Source organism: Rhea pennata, chromosome 3, assembly GCF_028389875.1.
Source record: "Rhea pennata isolate bPtePen1 chromosome 3, bPtePen1.pri, whole genome shotgun sequence".
Classification (NCBI taxonomy): Eukaryota; Metazoa; Chordata; class Aves; order Rheiformes; family Rheidae; genus Rhea; species Rhea pennata.
In genome coordinates, this window is record NC_084665.1 from 10,426,243 (window position 1) to 10,449,281 (window position 23,039).

The window sequence follows — 23,039 nt, forward strand, 5'->3', positions numbered from 1 at the left end:
AAAAATTTATTAATGAAAATGTAATTGACACTGCAAAAAAAAAAAAATCAAAATAACTGTAGAACAGGAGGATTAAACACTTGTAGGTATTTGTCGACCAGTAACTTGCCCTTTTTTTTTTTTTAGAAGTAACACAGTTTTCTTCCATGGCATTACAATGAGATGAATGTAAATCTGCTAGGATGCATCCTCTTCTGGTAGAAGAAAAAGTAGGATTTTTTACAATATCCCTAGCAAAATGAAAGTGTTGTGCTGAATTCTTTGATTCATGCAATCTTTTTCTAGGCTGCTACTGTCATTACAAATTATTACTATGTTTGCTGTCATCTTTGGTGAAATAAAAGAGAATTTGGCATCAAAAATAAGTTTTCTGCAGCCGTGGAATCTTGGCTCACAGTTTCTGATTAATTGCGTATGCCAATATTACACGTGTTTGACATGACATTTACTACTGGGAGCCAATTCATTAGAACAGGCATAGAATTTTTACAGGGTTGAGGATGTATTGTAAATCTAGCTAGCATTATTCTGTGTCTCAGAATAAGTAGAAAAATAGGTTGTGAAATTTTTGAAAAAACAGCAGGTGCCTAAAGTTAAACTCCTCAGTCTACATTTTATCGAAAACGTCTTAGTACTTATCAACTTGGAAAATCAAACAATTTATTTAGGTGCTTAAGTAGAAGTCTAAATGTTTTAAGAACCCAATAAAAAAATTGGCCAAGTTTTGTTAAAATATTATTTTATCATTTAGATCTTTTGGTTCCTAATATTCACTTTATTAGTATGAAAATATTTAGGCAAGAGACTTGGAGTGTTTTTGGAGAGTCAAACAACTCTGAATTGCTGTGGCAACAAATAAAAGCAACAGTTTCTTTCACATCTTTCACTTTGTGAAATTATTCAGTGTGCATGAGGTTAACAGAAAGTCTCAGCAACTGCTTGTTTCATTTGATGATAAAGAGCAACATATTCTCATCAGGCCACGACTGCGGAGTGTCTCCCAATGTGCAGCCTCTGACAGAGTTAGAAATACGTAAGCATACAGAGTGCAATTTTCCTATCCAGAGTAGCCAGAGTTGAGTTACCAAAATAGAGCACTTATGGGACTCATCATTTTGGGTTAAACCCTGGAAAGATGGAAGGAGAGCTCTTAAGTTTGGATCTACTCTTCCAAGTTAGAGGTTATTCAAGTAGAAACAAATCGACCAAAAGTTTTCGCATTAGTCATACCCAGTATTAAAGCTTTAATTGGATTTGTTTCCTGTCAAGTGAAACCTTGTCAGTCTCATGCATGGTGAATCACGCCTGTTTTACAGAAGCAAGTGCATATTAATCACAAGAATTGGGAAATATTTCAGTGAGAGTGGAGACCTGCTTAAAACAAGTTGTGCACAATATTTCTGTAACAGGCTTATTTGTGGGGGTATAAGATGAGGGAGCATTCAAAGGGAGGAGTGTGCTGCAGCCGGTGAGAGAGCAAGGAAGGAGATTTGATGTCCAGCTGGGAGTTTCTCTTTAGCAGAGAGGGCTTGAAAAGGAAAGAGGAGGGAAAGTGCTATTGGGGATAGTTCAGGCCTACGTTACGGGTGGCCGTCTGAGAGGAACAGGTTAGTGCTCGGAGAGGAAGGGGAGTCCCCACAACCGGCAATGTGTGCAGACGTGAGCCTCCTTACTTGGAGAATATGCTGCTCTTTAAACACGGTCATTTATCTGTGCATGCAGTCGCGTGGCAAGAGCCAAAAGAAGCATGCTTTGCACAGTTCTGTATCCCAGAATATTGATAAAAACCCCTTTTGTTCTTTTTTGCAGTTCGTTATTTTGATTTATTTTGTAACAGGTAGCTTGGAGGCAGGGCATTTCTGCTCCGCGAAACTTAGAGCACGTTGTCGACTGCACGATTACTTGGAAGGTGCTTACATTCATCCATTGAAGCCAGAGGAAAATGTTGGCAGAGAGAGAAAGAGCTGATTGTTCAGAAAATGACTAACATTTTTCCTTTTTTTCCCCTACTCTTTTTTGTTTTAGCATTACCAGAACCTTTGCATCAGGTAAAACAGAAAAAGTGATCTTTCAGGCACTTAAGGAATTAGGTCTTCCCAGCGGAAAGGTATTTAGCAGTTTTGAATAATTTTTTTTATATCGTAAGAAATTGATGAATTGTTCACATTTGTGGCTGTGATAAGAGTCATTTGCGTCGCACAAAAACATGCCTGTTGTTTGTGGGGAAGTTACTCGTCACTGCAGGCTGTTTACTAAAAGCAAAGTGTAATTAAATGTGTGACATCAGTGGTCCTTAAACTTCTCGCATCAGGCTTCTTTTCTGTAACAGCCTGCCCCCTCATGCGTTTATGCAAAATATATCGGTGTAGGTTACGCATTTAGCCTTTTCTCTGTTGCGTTCTGGGCCCCGGTTGCCTTTCCTGCCCCTTCTGCCCTGCGCGCCGGCGTTCTGCCAGCGCTGGCGGCAGCCGCCCTGCCCGCAGCCCCGCAGAGGGGACGGCTGGCCGCCAGCTGCAGCCTGCTTCCTCGCCCGTGCGCCCTGCCAAGTCTCCCTGCCTTGTTTTCGGAGACTCCAGGCCTGCAGCAGGCGCCTAGCGAGGCTGGCGAGGGGCAGCCCTGCAGGCTCGGCGTCCGTCCGCCGTCTCCGGCCAGGGAGAGGGGGCACAGAGAAGCGTGAATCCCCCGTGGCAGGGCTGCCTCGGTTCCTGGCAGCCGAGGTGAAATCTTCCCTCCCTCGTGCAGCGCTCGCCTTGCTCAGCCAAAGAAGGACACAGCACTGAGCGCGTTAGAGTCCCGCATCCTCCCTCCCTCGCGGAGATTTTACACACCGCTGTGCTGGAGTGGCTTTACTAGTTAAAACCTTTGTACCAAACCTGGGACTTTTTCCTAATGTTCCTTGACTTCAGGATAAATATCTTGAAGTTCATCTTGGACTTTTTCTTAAGCCTAAGGAGAAAAATAAAGACTGTGTTCCAGTTCTGTGTTTATGTAGAATTAGTGTTAGTGTGAGGTCAGAATATAAGCACGCCAAACAGATCTGTGATAAAGACGAGTTGAGAACTGTTTTCAGAAAATACAAGTGAAACCATGTACGTTAGGTGAAGCACTAAAATAATTCTCATTTGCTTTCTTTAATGTAATGCTTATGCACTGATAAGAATATGTAAAGAGTCCTCTGCTGGATAATCTGCCTTTGCATTTTGTTGCAGAATGATGAAATTGAGCCTGCAGCATTTACTTATGAGAAATTTTATGAGCTTACCCAAAAGATATGTCCCCGAACTGACATAGAGGAACTCTATAGAAAGATGTAAGTTTAAATTTAATATAATCTCATTTTAAACTTATTTTACTGTAGTTTTAGTCTGTATCTAAAAGTGACAGAGCACTGTAAAGATTGTCTTTGAATCCTAGTGTTATCAGCAGTATTTTAGACAAACTCAAGCCTATGTTTTCCCCATCCTTCCCTCTAAGATTGTTAATGTAAAAGTTCACTGTATATTTTATAGTAACTTTTACATGAGTTAAAAGAAGCACCTGGAACTCTTTTGGTTTATTTTATTTGCATTGGCTTTACTAACTACTGTAATTTTAACTTGCTCCTTTTAGGTGATTAATGCAGTGTGTGAACTAACTAAATTAAGTAAGAAATCTGATGATCTAAAAGTTTCTTCATTCAAATTATTCTCAGCTGGAAGACTTACATGTTGTTTTATGAAGTAATATCTGCTAAGTTTTGCCAAATATGGGAGATGCACTGTACCTAGCACAGATAGTTAGTATGTATTCTGTGACTGTTAATTTGGAGATACTGAGCCACTTCAGGTAGAAGAGTAGAAGGTTTGAAAAGTATCAACAATGTCAACATGTAAATCATACCTACTGTAGCATCATATATGAAAACTTACATTCTCTAATAAATTTCTTTTCAGCAATGGAGACAAAACTGATTATTTAACGGTAGACCAATTAGTGAGCTTTCTAAATGAAGTAAGCTTTTTCATACATTAACTACCATACAAGTCTGTCTGCAGTGGCTTGCTTCTTCCAGTCTTTCCATTGCATGTATCATGCCATTATTTGCTATGCTTCTGATCTGCTGATCTTTCCATTGTGGTAACATCCAGGTGCAAAAATCAGCTCCAATCTTCTATGTTCTTGTGCTTTCTATGTGTTGGCTTTGCGGATTGCATCTGTTAATACTTGTGTTTGTGTTATGTTGTGTGTTACGTATGTTTTATATATTTTATACTGTTATATTCAGTGCAGTTTCAGCTAAAATACTTCCAGTATTTTATTATAAGCAATATATTTTACCTGTAGACCACTGATAAATATAGCTGCTAATCCTTCGGAATAATAGAAAAAAAGAGGTAGGCTTTTATAAACAGTGATTTTATTCTTCGCTCCTTTTTTTTTTTCTTTTTTTTCCTCCATCTATTACCAGTCCAAGGATTGAGAGGATATTTTAGGAGCTTGTCTATAATTTTTGAATTATTATAAGTGTTAAATAAAAGGAAATATTTTTGCTGCTGTATTTCCAAAATTCATTTGTTATTAAGAATATTTACTATTTCTTAACAATATCATGAATGTGAGAAATATTTCAATGAACAATGGTGTTCTATCCCACTCCTAAAGCACAGTAAGTTACAGAAGACTGATTCATTCAGAACTGGAACAACACTCTGTGAATTTGACAGAACGTACCAATAGTTTCTTGTCATCTGTGATGTGGAGAATTGTTTTACTTCTGTGTATGAGCTTTTAGGGACCAGGTGCATTTACCAAAAATCTCTCAGTCTAAAATTTTTTACTGTTTATAAATCTATTTTATGTATTTAATGTATTTTTGATACTACTATATGAAGATTTAAGCAATAATTTCCCCTTGCCTTTTTTTTTTAAGTAAGGAATGTGTATACCTTATTCTTCATGAAAACTGAGCTGCATGTAGAAAGAGTATTCAAAACGAAAAGTGAGAAGATAAACCATTTCATCTGTAATTATTACATACTTGAGGCCTCAGTTGCCATCGACCTAGTTCCCTCTATGCCAAATTTAAGCACATGCTTAATATCACTACTGTGAGATGTTCTTTCATTGTAGTTATTTACAAAGTTTGGTGTCTAGATATTTGCAGGACTCAGGATCCTAGTTAAGATACATCATTCTTGCTCCTGCATTGAGAAGAAGAAAGGGTTAAACTGTTGTTTAAATTGTAAGTGATCCCTTTAAAGTACTTCAGCCCCAAGCTGACCTGTAGTGATAGACTTCACTGCTTGAAATATAAAACCCTGCACTCACTTTGTCCTATATTTGTTTCTGGGCTGTTTTCTTTTTGTGTGTGTTAATCATGAGTTGAATTTTTCAGTAAACTACAATTTCAGCTTTATTTTAAATTTGATTTATATGATTATTCTAGTTTAAACTGTATTTTCTGGAAGCTAACACTTTTGAAGTGCTAGCAATTGCAGGAACTTCCTGGCTATCTCCACTTCAACAAAAACCTAAAGTTTAAGTGCTATGCTCTCTATTTTGTATGCTTTTAGCAGTTGTTTGTCAGAATTAGAAGTCCTATTTTATGAGCAAGATTGAAGATCTTGTTCTCTACATCCTATAGACATGGCAAGTTTTTCAAATAGAAATCTTATAGTTGGCTCTTTAGTTGGCAACTGAAGCTGGAAAAAAACAGTCAGATGGTTTCGTAGAGTGAAACACTTGCTCTGATGACCTGAAACCCATGCCTTTGGCTGTAATCTGGAAGATTCTTGGTTTTGAAGTAGAGTTTAGGGTTTTGGTCATGAATTCGAAGGCACAAAATGACCTAGAGTTTCTGTCCAGATATGACCATTTTTATCCCCTTGACATCTGGCCAACACTTCAATTAGCAGTGATGTTTAATGTTGAAAAATATTAAAAGATTTTTATTGTTATATAGGAGAAGGGAGTTGCTTGACAGGGCAGTTCTTCATGAGAACCTTCAACCTAAATTATTTTGAATTCAGTAACCTCCAAGGTGTGCTGCAGAAGCTGTTAGTTTTATGGGTTTTTAAGGAAATATGAGGATATGTTTTTGATATGACTGGAAAGTGAAATGTTTCCCTGGAGTTTTCTCAGGCAAACTGCTATCTCTCTGTGAGTTTTAAATGCTGCTGGCTGACAGCTGATTTCATTGTATATCAATGTTAAAGCATCTGAGAAGGTTTTAGAAATATAATTATTATCAAGCATTGAGTGTTTGTCTTAGGTCTTCTCTTTTAAACTCCAATTTTAAGAAAAAAGAAAAATAATAGAAAAACAAATGAGACCACTGCTATTGAGATTCTCTTCTGCCATTCATTTGCAGCAATAAATTTTAAGCCAAACAACTGTTAAAGTAGAAGTTCAGTAGTCTGACCAGAACTCCTCCCTTCTCCTTGAAGGAGATATGAGGACATCCTTTTGTGTTCTCTCTCCTTCTCTTTGCATTTCCACAAAAGGAGACCATTCCTATCGTTGCACAGGGAGAATGCAAATCAACCAGGCATTCTTTCTGTCCTTGCTTTTAGATGGTTCACCCTCATATGGTTAAGAAGGTCTAGTGGAAGGGTGTCCTTCTAATATAGTAACTAGAACAAGCAAAAGCAGCTACATTGGACATAAATGATTAGTCCTGGGGCACGTTGTCTTCTGAGTGAAACTTCATGCTTTTAGTATTGGTTAGCTTTTGTGTTACAACTTTCCTGAGTTAACAAATTCAGGAGGGCAGAACATTTCCTCAAGAGATGGTTCTGAATATTTTTGTGGGGTTTTTTTAAGTCATACCTTGTCAAATTTGATTTATTTTTTAAACTAAACATGAAGACAAACTTTTGTTAAGATGAAAAAAATAGTAATAATAATTAAGAAGACTGTTTTGCTCTTAGCTCCCTACGATAATTCTGAGACACTGTTTCTCACAAGGAGACTTTTTGCTTTATCCCATTTATTTTCTTCTGTTTTCTTACAATTATCTGTAGAAGAAAGAGTGGGGAAGCGCTCTCTTTAGTAAGAACCTTCCTTCCTTTTTCTTAAAAGTGTTTGAGGTGGTATATTTTCACTAATGGTATATAGCTTGTCATTTGGCACAATAGATTGTATTGTTGCATGCAAGTGTTGTATTGCTGTTGTGTGGTGCTTAGCAAGTTATGTCCTGCATCCAGCTGCTTTCATTTCATATTTCATCTGAGTTTTACTTACATATTCAGATAGCTAATCTGTAGTGAATGTAATTGCTATACTTCAGATGCTGCAGACTGTCCGCGGCATTCCTTGAAAGATCCCTCCTTATTTGCATGACTATATTGGCATTGGCTGTAATTTCTTGAAATGAATCAAGAACAGGCACCAATATATTGATTGGAAGAAAACAGATGAAGTTGCTTATTTTCAATTGGATATTGCTTTTCTTGTAAAACAAACAAACAAACAGAAGTCAAAGTGTTTACACATAAGAAATTGCAGCAAATGCTGGTAGTGCTGTGCCAAGCCGTATGAATACCATCCTGTCCACTCCAAATTATTGATCACCATTATGGGGGTGACCTGTTCCATTTCTGAATTCTGCTTAAACTACAGCTTGAAAACTTTGCACCTACTGGGGTAAAAGAGTGTTTTCACAGTCATATTTATTTCTTTACATTTTATTGCATCTGCTTACATGCCACTACTCAGTTCAATTTTGTTTTTAATTTTTTTAATGGAGAATCAGGCACACAGTGTGCAGCTCTAAACTGGAATGGAAAAAACCCAAGTATTACATAGCAAACACTAAAATGAAACCTTAAAAACTCTGAATTTTAGCAGTGTATTAAAAATCACTGCTAAATTGTATCTGAGATACCTAAATATTATATATTATATATTATATATTGTGAAATCACAATATCATAAATTATTGTGAATGGAAGAGATGATACTGTGAAGTTTCTTAAGTTTTACATATTTCTTCTAAGAACCTAGGCTGATTTTTAAATAGTTGATGAACAATATATAAATATTTCACAAATAATCAATAGTTGCACATTTCTAAAAACAGGTTTCAAATTCTGTATTTATAGTATAGCTTTGTTTTGCTTCTAATTTTTACTTTAGCTGTAGATGTTGCAGAAGCGATGTATCTTTGCAGAGGTGATTACAGTGCCATCGGTCAAGTCTATCAGTTTATATGATCTAAAAAAAATGATTGGGAAGAACAGGGAGGATTTACAAAGAAGAAAGTTTAGCTATTTTTTTCAACATTTCATTGACACATATACGATGTGCAGTCATTATTTTCGTGAACAAGCAACAGTAAGGCCAGTTTATGATTACACTGGACTCTTATGAAATATTTCTAGAATCAAACTGCCTAAGTTTCTTATGAAAGATAAGTAAGGTTTATTTTCTATCTAATGCTAAAGCTACCATTGGATATTCTGTAAGTTTTAGTTTAGTTTTGTTTTGTTTTGTTTTGTTTTTAAATGTCCACTTCTTTCTTTCTCTCTCATCTGCAGTAATGAAATGCTCTTGGATGATAGCTGTGTACTACATTGTTTTGCTGAATTCTGTTGTTTTCTAACCATAGCATCAGCGAGATCCTCGGCTGAATGAAATTTTATTTCCGTTCTATGATACAAAAAGAGCCATGCAGATAATTGAGACATATGAGCCAGATGAAGACTTGAGGAGAAAAGGTAAACAAATGGAAGGAAATTTAATATCACTAATCTTTAAGCATTTGGGAAAATGTTCTGAAACATCTGACTTCTAAAAAAGAAGCTTATGGTCCCTGTGGTCAATGGGCACTTGTTTGGCCACCCAGGAAACTGGATCGGGAACCTGATTTGCAGAGAAATATCTCCCCCTCAGAATCAGTGATTTTTCATTTTTCCCTGATCAAGGTTAGGGTGTGACCATTCAGACAGCTGTCCTGATACATAGAAACAGCTGCCTAATACCAAATGGGAAAGGCTAGCACAAGTCTGGCCTTGAGTGATGGAAAACAATGTGAGGACTCCTGCCATCAGGGCCTCGTGCATGTGGCTGACTGTAAAGCTGTTTAGGTGTTGTAAAAAATGTTACCCTCTTCAATGGATATTCATTTAGCCTTCTTATATTTTGATCCGTATACTACGTGCAGGCAGCAGCCTAGCTTACAACAGAGTATTTTACATGGGTATGTTGCAAAATGTTATGCTTTCTCTGGGCAAGAAGACTACAGACCACAACCACTGTTTGCCTGGAATGCCTGCCCAACTGTGCCTTTTTTCCACTAGATTCACTGCATATCATCTGAGAGCCATTTTGTGCTGCCACTTTTAAGTTCTCAGTGATCAAAAAAATAAAAACACTTTTAAAGCTGGAAATTCCATTTTCCCCCCTTTTTCACCATCTTCCAAAACTCAGAAGCAGCTGAGAGGATTTGAGTAGGACTTTCCAGAACGGTTCACCTTTGGCTGACACAAATCACAGAAAGCTTCAGCTCCACTACAGGATTTTTCAAAAGGTTATCAGCAAAATAAAAAGCAGAATTATAGGAGTTTTCTTTATAAGGCAAAAGGTGGTTTTAAACAAAATAAAATTGAGAATGCTGTGACCTGTGCCTTAGAAATAGCTGAGTGTCCGTATTTGACTTTAGGGAATGCAGTTTCCAAATTAGTGTCAGATAATTATTCTTTGCTATGACTTTCTGTGAGTAAACCCTTCTTCCCTATCCACCATCCTTTTTTAGCATCTTAGCTAAAAAGATTAAAATCTTTAAAAAGTGAGATTGCAGTACTGATAGTGATTATCTTACCTTTTTTTTCCATTGAAATTTGTCCCTTGACTTTTTTAACACTTTATGAAGCATGTAACAGGGAAGTAAGAGATATCGCAAATTCCATCCTGAGTTAATGTACTGTTCTATCTTCATATACAAAATGGCTTGCTCTTCTTTGTAATGGAATAAACTACTGCAAGTATTTCAAAATACAAACTTGGAAGTATCTTAGATTTTCCATGCTTTGCAAATGAACACATGTGAGTGTCTTCAAGTAAGTCTTCACTTGTTTTTCCAGCAGAGAACAATCTCCATGCATGCTGCAAGCTGATGTACATCCAGCAATGTAGCCACAGTCAGCTCAGGACGAAGTATTGTCCAGAACGGAAGAATTCCCATGTTAGACTATTAAGTGCAAACTCACAATTTCTTGCTTGCAAAGTCTAAGAGTCTGAAACTGTTGGAGTATTCTGAGAATATGTTACTACGTATTTGCCTTACTCGCATGCTCTTGATGCCTTAGGTCTACTATTGATAAATGTCGGAGACAGGATATTGAGCTAGATGGAACCCTATTTTTTTCTGATAGAACTGTTCTGATTTTCTGGGAACACAGTAGCAGATTTTGCACCAGTGGTGCAGTTGCTGTTTAGCTTAGAGTACTAGAAGAAGGAGTGAGAGAAGGACTGGAGAAAATGTGGGCCCACTATTGAATGGGGTGGGGGCCCTGGTGACAAAGGATACAGAGAAGACAGAGATACTGAATGCCGCCTTTGCTTCAGTCTTCACTGCTGAGGGCAGCCCTCAAGAATCCCAGAGCCTGGACGTGAGGGAGAAAGTCCGGAGAAAGGAAGACTTTCCTTTGGTTGAGGAGGATAGGATTAGAGACCTTCTGGACAAACTTGACATCCACAAATCCGTGGGCCCGGATGGGATGCACCCCTGGGTACTGAGGGAGCTGGCGGATGTTGTTGCCAGGCCGCTCTCCATCATCTTTGGAAGGTCCTGGAGAAGTGGAGAGGTGCCTGAGGACTGCAAGAAAGCTAATGTCACTCCTGTCGTCAGTGATGTGGAGTCTAGTTGGAGGCCTGTGGCTAGTGGTGTCCCCCAGGGCTCAGGACTGGCTCCCATCCTGTTCAACTTTTTCATCAATGACCTGGATGAGGGGACAGAGTGCCTCCTCAGCAAGTTTGCTGTTGATACCAAGCTGGGAGGAGTGGCTGACACACCAGAGGGCTGTGCTGCCATTCAGAGAGACCTGGACAGGCTGGAGAGTTGGGCAGAGAGGAACCTCCTGGGGTTCAACAAGGGCAAGTGCAGAGTCCTGCACGTAGGCAGAAGTAACCCTAGGCACCAGTACAATCTGGGGGCTGACCTTCTGGAGAGCAGCTCTGCAGAGAAGGGCCTGGGAGTGCTGGTGGATGACAAGTTGACCATGAGCCAGCAATGTACCCTTGTGGCCAAGAAGGCCAATGGTCTCCTGGGCTGCATTAGGAAGAGTGCTGCCAGCAGGTGGAGGGAGGTGATCCTGCCCCTCTCCTCAGCCCTGGGGAGGCCTCATCTCCAGTACTGTGTCCAGTTCTGGGCTGCCCACTGCAAGAGAGGCATGGAGCTACTGGAAAGAGTCCAGCGTTGGGCTAAGATGATGATGAGAGGGCTGGAGCACCTGGCCTATGAGGAATGGCTGCGAGAGCTGGGCCTCTTCAGCCTGGGGAAGAGAAGATTTTTGGGGGGATCTTATCAATGCATATAAGTACCTGAAGGGAGGGTGTCAAGGGGACAGAGACAAACTGTTTTCAGTTGTCCCATGTGACAGGACAAGAGGCAATGGGCAGAAATCAAACCTCAGGAAGTTCCGCCTGACCGTGAAGGGGAATTTCTTCCCTGTGAGAGCGACGGAGCACTGGCACAGGTTGCCCAGAGAGGTTGTGGAGTCTCCTTCTCTGGAGATCTTCAAGGCCCACCTGGACGCAACCCTGTCTAACATGCTCTAGGTGACCCTGCTGAGCAGGGAGGTTGAACTAGATGATCTCCAGAGGTCCCTTCCAAGCTTACTGATTCTGTGATTCTAAGGAGCCTCTGTTTGCTTGCAAGAGCTTGTGTAGACAAAACTTTCTGATGGGGCTCGTGCTTTGATAGAGTTTGTGCCCATTATAAATTTCTAACAGTAAGTAACCCATGCTTTCTTCTTCCTTCCAGGTCTCATATCAAGTGATGGTTTTTGCCGATACTTGATGTCAGATGAAAATGCCCCAGTTTTCCTAGACCGTTTGGAGTTGTATCAAGAAATGGACCATCCTTTGGCTCACTATTTCATCAGTTCCTCCCACAATACATACTTAACAGGCAGGCAGTTTGGTGGGAAGTCTTCAGTGGAGATGTACAGACAAGTGCTTTTGGCTGGATGCAGGTTGGAAGCAGTAGATAATAGTCTTTAACATTTGTGAATTAAATAATTAAGTCTACGTAATATCCCTTAGTGATAAGTTGCATAATTGAATGTGTAAATTAAAAAGTGTGGTAAATGACAAAATACATATTTAATGTACTATTTTTCTCACAAAAAACACTGCAAGTTAATGTACGAATTGGTTTCAGGAGATGGGAGACAGGTTGTAATAAAGACAACAGAAGATTGGTCTCAAAATGAAAACTGAAGAATTTGAGAGGGTCTTTTAATTAAGCAGTTTATGTGTAAATGAGAATCAGTTTATGATTTCCTGTTTAATTTCTTGACATACTGTAGCATGTCACAATTAACCGTGGAAGAAAATAAATAATGAATACTAGGGTGCTCAGGTGTGAATATATTCTCCCATACATTCTGTATTTAAGGTAATATATCCATATTTATAAAAGCAGCCTGAAATTACACAGATACAGCTTAAAAGGAATTGTGTTATGCCTAAAATTGCTTTGTAGCTACTGTTCCTGAACATCACCAATAAAAACTGTTCTGAGTAGCATGTGTGTACTAAAACGCTAAGAAAACTGATACAGTTTTTCTTGGGTCTTTAGATGCGTTGAACTGGATTGTTGGGATGGAAAAGGGGAAGACCAAGAACCAATAATAACACATGGAAAAGCAATGTGTACAGATATTCTTTTTAAGGTAAATGCCTCACCACTGCGTCTGAAAGTAAGCCCAAATAAACCCCCAGGACAAGTATCGATGGAGGGCACCTTCCTCTTCTCTGCACCCAGCTGCTACTCCCTTGCGACAGACTAACACATCTCATTGATATGGTATTGTTCCCAAATCTTAAGGCTTTTTTCTGCTTTGTGTTATACACACCTTTTTCGCTTTCCTGCAGGAAGCAGGCTCTCATCTGTTGCCCAGTCTTATGGTCTTTTAATTTCCTATAGCTCTCCGCAGAACAGAATAAAAATTCCCTCCAGTGCCTATGAAGTTTCTAACTGTGGAAGCAGCCTGGAGATGTAGGAATTACTCTTGGAGTTGAAATCCTTCTGGGCGAGAATAGATGGAGATTTGGGGGTCGCACTGATGGGTTGCGAGTGGAGTAGCTGTCTTTGCTGCAAGTGCAGTGAGCACTGTTGGGCACTGAATCTGGATCGTTGGGGGATGTAGAGAAGAATGAGCATACATTTTGTTCCTGTTCTGGTTTCATTTGCTACATTTGAGATTTAGCTCTTTGTTTCTCCAAGTGGAGTAAAGGAAGGACAAAAAAGATGTATCTTTCATTATGATTGTAATTTGATCTGTTCTAATTTGAATCCTGTTGTTACATTTTAAAGGACGTAATTCAGGCCATTAAGGAAACAGCATTTGTTACATCAGAGTATCCTGTCATTCTTTCCTTTGAAAATCACTGCAGGTATATAGTGTATTCCTTTTTCATTTTTAATAGTGCAGTGAATGAGAAAGATGATATGCTCAAAAATAGTATAATTTCAGTATATTTGAAAATGGTATAGGGGCATGCAGATATGTTGGATCTCACTTGGAAGGGGCTATACTTTAATATCTTGGTCAAGCTGTAGCTGGCTTAATAATGGCAATATTTTTATCTGTGGTAATGCTGTGAAGTATGTTTGAACATTCCATTAGCTGTGTGGTTTTCAGTTCATCTACTTTCTTAGTCTTTAATTTAAATTTATATGTGTTAGATCATAGGCTTTTATTGATGGTTTATTTACAGTAAAATAATAGCATTCAGTTGAGAGAAAGTGTGCAGTGTATAATTTGGGATGCCTAAATTATTTTAATGTTACTCTCTTTTGCTGAGTAGTAATGATTTCTTTTTTCACACTTAAAAGTTAACCAGTGTCATATTTTCCAGCAAATATCAGCAGTACAAGATGTCAAAGTACTGTGAAGATCTTTTTGGAGATCTCCTGTTGAAGCAGCCTCTAGAAACCCATCCAGTATGTTATTTTCTGCTTGTATTTCTATTTTTTATACTAGCTGTATTGGAGAGAGAAAGGATAAAATGGGATTATATAGCCTATTGTGGGAATGCTGTTCAGTTCCAGTCCTGTGCTTTCAAAAATGAGTAGCAGTTTGGGATGTCTGCTTTTTCATACGAACTTGTCCTTATCTGATTTGTTTAATCTTTTCCGTACAGGACTTGAGCAAGCAGCCTGGGGAACTCCATCCCCTTGATGTGTGACGTGATACCAGCTCCTATATAAAATACACCACATACCTTGTATTTGTTGGGCATATGTAACTCTGAAATTGCCAGTCACTACTGACAAACAACTAATTGTGAATTACATGGTCTCATCTGAGAAGGATGCAGTACCTCTTGTTTTAGCTGCACTTTGCATGCTTCACAGTCTAGATCAGGCTCTGCAGGCTAAGTAGCCCCCACTACTCCATTAAGAATTAAATTAAGCACAAAGAGTTCCATGCAGCCTCATTTAGGCTATCAAGTACACTGTAATCGGCATGCACTTCACTCTCCTACATGGCAGGAGATAACGGCAGACACTCCTCCACAAACACAATATTTGAGGCTTAACATCTTTTTATCCAGTGCTTGCAGCTACACCTCCAAGGCCTTCCTTAGTCCCATGAACAATTTACTCGCTTCCTATGCCAGCAGCCACCAAAACAGTGAACAAGCTGCTCTTGGGTGCTGTGGGAGACCATGGCAAAGAGTCTCTGCCTAACCTCTCCCCTCCTGACCTTATGAGCCTCTTCAAAGAGGCCTCCTGTCATCAGCATCTTCAGAGCTGCATTTTTCTTGGCTTCCCTTGCATGTAGCATAGAGAGCAACACCTAAGATTGAGAGAAAATCAGGTTGTCACCATGAAGGGCACAACCCAGAGAAAAAAAAAAGTAGTATTCCCCTATGATGTCTGTAATACTTTGCCATGCTCTTCACAGAGACTTGATTCTAGCAGCTTTATGCAAGCCTAAAATAGAGCTAGCCAAAGGCTACCTCAGGCTGTGGTACTCAGCTGCCTGTGCTCCCTTCTGCTTTTTATCTCCATTCCTCCTCAGGGGTTCATTCAGTCCCTAGCCCCCAGCAAAGCAAACATTGCAAAGACATTCCAGGAAACTTGAAATGCGTATTTCAGGAGCCCTCGTCTGCTGGTGCCTCAGCTGGCTGAGGAGGACTGACCTTAAGAGAGACATGACAGTGGTTGAAGTAGATTTATTTTTTAAATGAAAACAAATATTTGTCCAAAGAGGCATCTAGTTCTAACCTATACTTGGGAATGCTGGCTAGCATCCTAGAGGCCTAGGGATAAATGATCTCTGCGGCACTGACATCTAGTGGAACTACAACACTGTCTCAGAGCAGTTGCTCAGTGTGTACTCTGTCATCAGTGAGCAAGCTGCAACTCCCACAGCTGAGCTAGCCTGGTGGTAATAGGTAACTAATACCCTTCTGCAAGGAGATTTTCACCCACTGTTGTGGCAGGGTTATTTTTTTGGTTTTGGTGGATTTTTTTTTGGCTTAGTTGATGTTTGTCATCTCTGCTTATTGTACTTGGGTTTCAGGTTGCAGTGGTTGGTTCTCCTGTTTCTTCCTCCAGAATTGTGCTTCTGCTTAGCTCAGAGAGTTAGAATGAAGGATAAGAAATATCTGAATATTTCTTCTAATAATTTTTAATAGTCCTGACAATATCTTCTAATCCCATATCACTCATGCTTCACTGGGAACTTTAGCGCGTTATAAGTCCTGATAGAATATCCTTAGTGGGCCTCAGGTGGAGAGGGTACTACATATAATACTCAAAAATCCATAGCTCAGCCTCAGACTGATGTGATGAAGCTTAATTTAGAGGATTTTGTACTTTTCCCTTTTTTCAATAATGTTTTTTCTCCTTCCCCAAATTAGAACAAACTTTTTACTAATACTTACTATGTATGTGACGTTTGCCATTTGATGCCTTTCACAAATACTTAAGACATGACCCTGTAGCTCTACTTGAAAAAGCAGTCCTCATCACTTAACCAAGACCTGGGTAGTGTTTTCCATTCACCAGTACCAGCCAATTTTTACTCTGTAAAGTACTCTCTCAGTATGTGCAGGCTGCCATGCTTGCATTTTTACAGTTCAGAGGGACCATAACAGGTGAGTTATTTAGAGATCAAATCATAAAAGGCTAAACTGTGACTTAGACTATGTATCAGGCACAAGAAGAGAGACAAAGTAGGAAGTCCTCTGATGAAAAGTTGCAGGCCACTTCCATGACCACTGCTAGGTAGAAAACAACAGAAGACATTTTGATCAATACAGCTGAGGATGGCATAGGCTGGAGAGCAGTGTGCTGATTTCAGCTGGCAACAGTTACCTGAACAGAGCTTTCCCATGGGACAGGGAGAAACAGAGGTGATGTTATTACTCCAGTCACACTGCCTTCTGGGGTTGTGCCTTAGGCGGCACTGCTTGCTCACTGTCCGGTACCACTGCTGTCCTAAAGTCAAAGCCCAAAATAGGAATACAGAGTGGTCCAATAGCTGTTACTAAGCTTTTTTATTAATTGTTTTTTACAGCTTGATCCAGGTAAAGCCTTACCTTCTCCTAATGACCTCAAAAGAAAGATTCTCATAAAGAATAAAAGGCTGAAACCTGAAGTAGAAAAAAGTAAGTAGAGCTTGTAACAAATACTAAATTAAACAAAAGTCCAGACTGGAGATGAATGTGCTTTATGTTACTAAGCTTTCCAAATTGCTTACATTTCGATGTTGAAGAATATGTATCATGAATTGTATGTAAATAACACTTTGTTTGTCCTTATGTTTCATATGAATACTACAGTCTGGACCTTGATATCAGCGTGTAGCATAGATAGACGTAGAAATGTAATACTGGGACTTTATCAGATTGCCATTCAAGCTAAAATATAACGGAGATATAATCTCTTGTAAATTCTGCCCGCAGTGGTATGTTTACATTTCTGTGTTTTTCCAGGATAAGCAAAAAATGAAATGGAATTTCAGATTGCTCTTCTTGCTATTATTGCCAGTTCTGATATTTATCTTACTTCAGTAATAATAATGTTGTTATCTTAGTTTCCAGTATGGCCGTAGTGATAAACCCTGGTTCTTCTGTTGCCAAAGATAAGCATGCAAACCTTCTACTGACTTCAATGTTACACTGATGATATTCGTACTGTCTGACTGAAATGCACGCAGGAACACAACTGAAAATCCAAGCACTCTGTCTCCCTTTGAATATGGTGTATAGATCAATCACAGAAGAGACAGTTGTCTGTTTATTCTTTGAAGAAATAATATGTTAGCTCCAAAGGCCTTTGAAGTCTGTAGAGGTACTTTCCTTAACTTCAGTGAGCTTTGGATACAGCTCTTGGCAGCTTTTCAGAACTAGCAACAGTCCATGTCTAATGACACTGTTATTCTGCAGAATGTTGATGCTAACAGAAAACTTGATCTGGGATTAAGTAAAAGTACCTGAAGGGAGGGTGTCAAGGGGACGGGGCCAAACTCTTTTCAGTTGCCCCGTGTGACAGGACAAGAGGCAATGGGTAAAAACTGAAGCACAGGCAGTTCCGCCTGACCGTGAGGGGGAATTTCTTCACTGTGAGAGTGATGGAGCCCTGGCACAGGTTGCCCAGAGAGATTGTGGAGTCTCCTTCTCTGGAGATATTCCAGGCCTGCCTGGATGCAACCCTGCCTAACCTGCTCTAGGTGACCCTGCTGAGCAGGGAGGTTGGACTAGCTGATCTCCAGAGGTCCCTTCCAACCTTACTGATTCTATGATCTATGATTCTATGAAAAGTAGATCTCAGAATGAGTTATTTATGCCTGTTTTTATGTATTTCGTTTTGCTTCAAACTGTTTATGATGTGATTAATCTCTTTTATTTTTCTTATAAACAGAACAGCTAGATGCTCTGAAAAAGATGATGGAGGCTGGCGAAACAGCTGCCCCTGTAAATATCCTAGAGGATGATAATGAAGAAGAAATAGAAAGTGGTGAGGATTTCATGTAGAATGCCTCTCAGAACATTGCATATTGTAAAACGGTGGGCCAGCATCAGCAGTTAGCATGCATGTGTTACCCAAGCAAACCACATGCTTGATCTGTGGCAGCAGCAGTAACTCTGGGCTCAGTGCAAGACCATTTATACAGACCTCCAGCCCCACCATCTCATCTCAGATAGATGCTACAGCTGCTTCTGGCTCTATGGCAGACTGTAGTTGGAATGTAGCACATTGAACACAGCTTGGATGGTGGTCCAAGTGGTAATTTTTAACTTATTTTTCAGAAATCATGTTATAACAGCAACCGAGTCAGATTTTCACTGTGTATGTGTGTATGTACGTGACTGGGAGACTGTGATATTTGCTTTGGAAACAGATTTTGTCACTATTTTTAATGCTTGTGTTGACATCAGATTAGACTATTGCATTATGCTCTATACGGATAACATCAGGGATAGGATTTTCCGTGCTGAGCTTCAGATATCGTTAGTGTAAACATCTAGATCTGAGCCAGTAATGTGGAATGTGTTTACAGCCAACAGAGAAGAGTAGACATTTCTAAGATGTGATTCACATGGCCTGTTTTAGATGGCCACCTTCAGATGAGGTAAATCATGCAGTGCCTGCAAGTGTCTGTCCCAAGGTACTGGACCATGACCCACTTTATGCTGAATGCCCAAGCTATAGCCTACCCCTTGATCCTTGATTTCTTCATATCACAAAGCTGCTGCCATTGCAGTCAGTAGAAGTCCTCGGGGTAGATACTCTTTATAATCCAAATCTGTTGTCTGTCCTTGCAATGATGGAAAAGGCTGAAGCGCAAGGATTTTTTGGAAGGGCCTCTCAGTATCTTTCTTCAGATGATCCAGGAGCACAGAGGACATGCTATTTGGCAGGCTGAGTCTCACTTGAAATGAATACTTCTAATAGTGTTATGTTATTAATTACATACTAGACTACCAAGAGGCTCAAATAAGTATTTTTTGAAATTATTATTTAGATCCAAATAAATCACATACTTAACAATTTTGTTTTTGTAAGAGACCTTATTGTCTTCTTTGAGAACTCTAATTTCTTTTGGAAAATCATCTTAAAATTAAATTAAAATGGTCCTCTGTAGTGGGGGTATGTAAGGAAGCTCTAAAAATACACATTAGATGTCTGGACACCAGCAACTTTTTACATCTTTATTTAAAGAACCCATCTTCATTTCTTGTTTATTTCGCCAATCCTATGCTATTTTCACAGTTTTGTTAAATATATTAATGATTCCTTCAGAAATATATGAAATAAAGTCTCCCTTACTAACCATGCCAAAGCCGTAAGAATCTCAATTCTTTGCTGTAATTTACTACTTATGCTTGGAAACCTCATGTCCTAGATTTTCATTCTGTTTAAAAAATCCCCAGATCAAACCTGTGCGTGTGGATGTCATTTGTTTTATCTCACACAAAAAAACAGCAACTACTCTGTTTTTTGCACTCATCCTTCTTTTTTTCCTGTGCAGCTGACCAGGAAGAAGAAGCACATCCAGAGTACAAATTCGGAAGCGACCTTTCTGCAGATGATTACTGTCAAAAAGAAGCTGTTGCCATCAGTGTCAAAAAGGTGAGATTGCTTCTTATATGTATTTCCTTGGAGGCTTCCCACAGAGCTAGGTGTAAAAGACATTCTATTTGGTGGAAGCATCACATGTTGTCAGAAGAGTTGAATACAAACTTTCACTGAATTCTTAACTCCCCAATTCATGAGAATACAAAACTTTACAGCCCAGAATAGCTCTCTGCTTGTTCGGATAGAATACTCATTGAGGAAATGGAATCAGAATGTAGGAAGACAGCGCAGAAGAAGTGGAGGTTTTCAGCAAAAAATACTAATTAAAGGCTGCTATCAATTTCTTGCAGTCCTGTCTCTGGTATTTGCATCACCATTTGAGAGTTTAATGTGGGGAGAATATTCTCACTCAACAATGCTTCCTTGCAAAGTTCTGTCCTGGGTCTTCATTGCAGGGATTCCCTGGGTCATTCTTCATTGGTTAAGTCTTAGGGTAGCTTCTCCTTTCCACCTGCAGCAATACAGGCAAAGTAGGACGATCATTCCCATGTGGGGCATTGTGGCAATGGGGCTATACCAGGGAGCCAGCTGGCAGACAGGGTAAGACTGGTATTTGATTTAGTACAGTTTATCAGTCTGTGCACGGTAACAGAATATTACTTGTTGTAACACTTGATACAGGACACTGAAGTTCAAAACTAAGCCTACTCTGACACTGAAGGCATAAGAGCTGCTTGCTACAGAAAAAAACATTCAAGTGCTAAGGTACCTTATCAGGTCATATGCCTCCGTCACTCAAGCATCTGTGGTCACTTCTCTCCTGCCTGGCTACCTTTGGATCTTATTCCAGATGGAAGTATCAATAAGGGATATCTTTTTCATGATATAGATTGCCCTTGGCCGTATGTCTCTCTCTAACAGTACCACAGAGACATCAGACCTGCCTGCTTGGATTGTTTTTCAGTCTACATCCATGGTTCTTCAAGACTTTTATGGGTCCTCCCACTGAACTACTGTTTAACTTGTTTGTTCTTGGGCTAGTTTCACTTACTAAATAAACAGGTTCAACTACCTGAGCATTTTTGTTTTCTTCTCTTTTCTTTTTTCAGATTAGTCAGTCATCCTCACCTTATGCCCCTGGGTAATTTCTTTGCTTTTTTGCTTATCAGTGACTCGATCTTTATTCTTTAGGTATGCACCTTCAGTGCCAAGTCACCATTTATCTGTCTGAAATTCTGAGTAATGATGACTTATAATTGAAGGCAGACAGCAGAGAGGCTCACTTAGCCATTGCAAGTAATGTCTTGAGATAGGCTTTTTCCAAATGTAACATTTAAAGCACAGTTTACAGCAGTCTTAACCCTTAAGTTTTCAGAGTCTGGACAGCCTGCATATCCAGATGATCCTTTTTGCTCTCTGGGTGTGTCATTCTCTCATTCTTCTCTGAAACTTCCTGTCCCCTGCATCTAGCAATTTGCAGTAGTTTGGACTTCACCATTTAGCATCCTCCCTGCTATTCCCACTGCTGGCCGATGGCTGAATTTCATATCTTGTGTGCCCACATTTGAAAGACGCTGCAACTTTTTGCAAGTTTTTGTGACAGATGAGCCACACAGTAAAGTGGAAGAGGTTATACTTTTTGCTAAATACATTAACTTTTTGAGGATTTTTTTTTACCTTACTTATGAGTATTTCATACTGCATTTTCTTTGGGTAATGTATATATATTTTTTTTCCCTTAGGCTGTTGAAGATTCTGAGCAAGAAAACAAAAAGGTGACATATAGGATGTTACATAGTTTTTTATTGCTTTATATATAACATAAATATTACTTACCATGCATTCTTAGTGCTTTAACAATTTTATGCAGTTTCATTGCACCTGCAGAATATTTTTGAAAGTCGTTTTGCCTCCTTTTCTCCTGTAGGATTTCTTCTTCTGCTGTCCTTTTATACGAGGGTTAGGGCTGTCAGAACATACAACACTAACTGGGGACAGACAGGAGTGCATGATTTGTCCCTGTTTAGAAGTGTCTGATCTCAGTGCAGGTACCTACCTCTAAATGCCATGCACTGTTGAGAGATGTTGAGATATATTACCTTGCTTTTTTTTTCACTTCCCTTGCCTTGACTGCACTTTGTTTTCCTCTCTCTTTTTCTTCCTTTTCCTTTCCTTTGGGACTTCTACATTTATCTTCTCCCAAGAATCCCTTCCAACAGAGTCTTCCCTCTGCTTCCACTCTTCTCCTTCCTTCTTTTCTCTCATTAAAATTGCTCCTGTTCCTAATCACACTTTGTTTCCATCTGTTTTGTTTTCTAAAGGTATCCTACTTCTTTTCTTGGGGGCTGGGGGAAGAGGAGGTAGGGTGGAAAAAACGTAGCTCTCAACAACTTTCAGCCATTGTTTCCTCTAGCCATTAAAAGGATGTGCTGTTATAACCATCCCTTTGTCTCAGCAAGTCTTTATGTCTCAGTAAGTCTCCTACCCTTCCTAATTCATAGTTTGAAAGTCTTAAATCCTTTGAGGTGAACAGTGCACAGAGAACAGTCCTTTAACTATAAAACTTGTGTGTCAGTAGGTAAGTAATTTAAATTTAATGATCAGTAGGTTGTCCTAGAGCATTGGCATCACTGAGCTAGCGCGTCAGTAATGTAATCATACAGCCGTAGGCTGCAGGGTGCTATTATCTGGCGCTAAGGCATACATAATCCTCTTCAAATTCCTTTTCACTGTGATTCATTACTTAGACATTTAAGGATCAAGATGGTAAAATACGATTACCAATTCTAAGCAGGCAGCACGAGGAGGCACATTAAAAGACCCTGGATTTTAGAAGATGGATGGTCAGTTCTTCCTCAGTATTGCCCTTCCAGACATGGAGACACTGAAAATGACTAGTTACTTTGAAGAATTTGGCCTTAATTTTATCTAAACTTTATTAATTTTTATTAACTAAAATTGACCTAGCAAGAAAAAACACCTGTATTCTACTAATAAAGGGATGCTGGTATTTGGCATATTTAGGGGACAAATTTGTGAATCCTCAGTATATGACTTCCAGAGAAACAGTTGCGCTGGGCCATGGTGAGCAACATTAAAATGTGGTATCAATTTGATTTCATAAGCCACTGGAAATTTGATTCAGTCTAAAATGCAAATAAAGCTGTACACAGCTTACTAAACTGTTCCAGGCAATCAGTAGATATCAGCAAGTGCCGTTCCTTGTAACTTCAAGTACTCAGAGGCCCGCCTGTATTACAGTTACATGAATACCTGAAGTAATAACAGGAAACCAGTA

At 39.4% G+C, this 23,039-nt stretch overlaps 1 protein-coding gene across 8 annotated transcripts in view; it reads left to right on the forward strand.

The window, feature by feature from the left end:
- PLCB4 (phospholipase C beta 4) overlaps nt 1–23,039 on the forward strand; it is a 223,036-nt gene that overhangs the window by 145,716 nt on the left and 54,281 nt on the right. For 5 of the 8 annotated variants that reach the window (XM_062571532.1, XM_062571531.1, XM_062571537.1 and 2 more), the window contains 12 exons: nt 2,026–2,107; nt 3,210–3,310; nt 3,933–3,990; nt 8,588–8,696; nt 11,963–12,173; nt 12,782–12,875; nt 13,520–13,599; nt 14,065–14,149; nt 16,737–16,827; nt 18,083–18,178; nt 19,695–19,795; nt 21,484–21,516. In XM_062571532.1, the coding sequence (XP_062427516.1) occupies nt 2,026–2,107; nt 3,210–3,310; nt 3,933–3,990; nt 8,588–8,696; nt 11,963–12,173; nt 12,782–12,875; nt 13,520–13,599; nt 14,065–14,149; nt 16,737–16,827; nt 18,083–18,178; nt 19,695–19,795; nt 21,484–21,516 (1,141 nt within the window). The remainder of the gene's footprint in view (nt 1–2,025; nt 2,108–3,209; nt 3,311–3,932; nt 3,991–8,587; nt 8,697–11,962; nt 12,174–12,781; nt 12,876–13,519; nt 13,600–14,064; nt 14,150–16,736; nt 16,828–18,082; nt 18,179–19,694; nt 19,796–21,483; nt 21,517–23,039) is intronic. The other 3 variants (XM_062571535.1, XM_062571538.1, XM_062571539.1) reach the window with 2 other exon arrangements.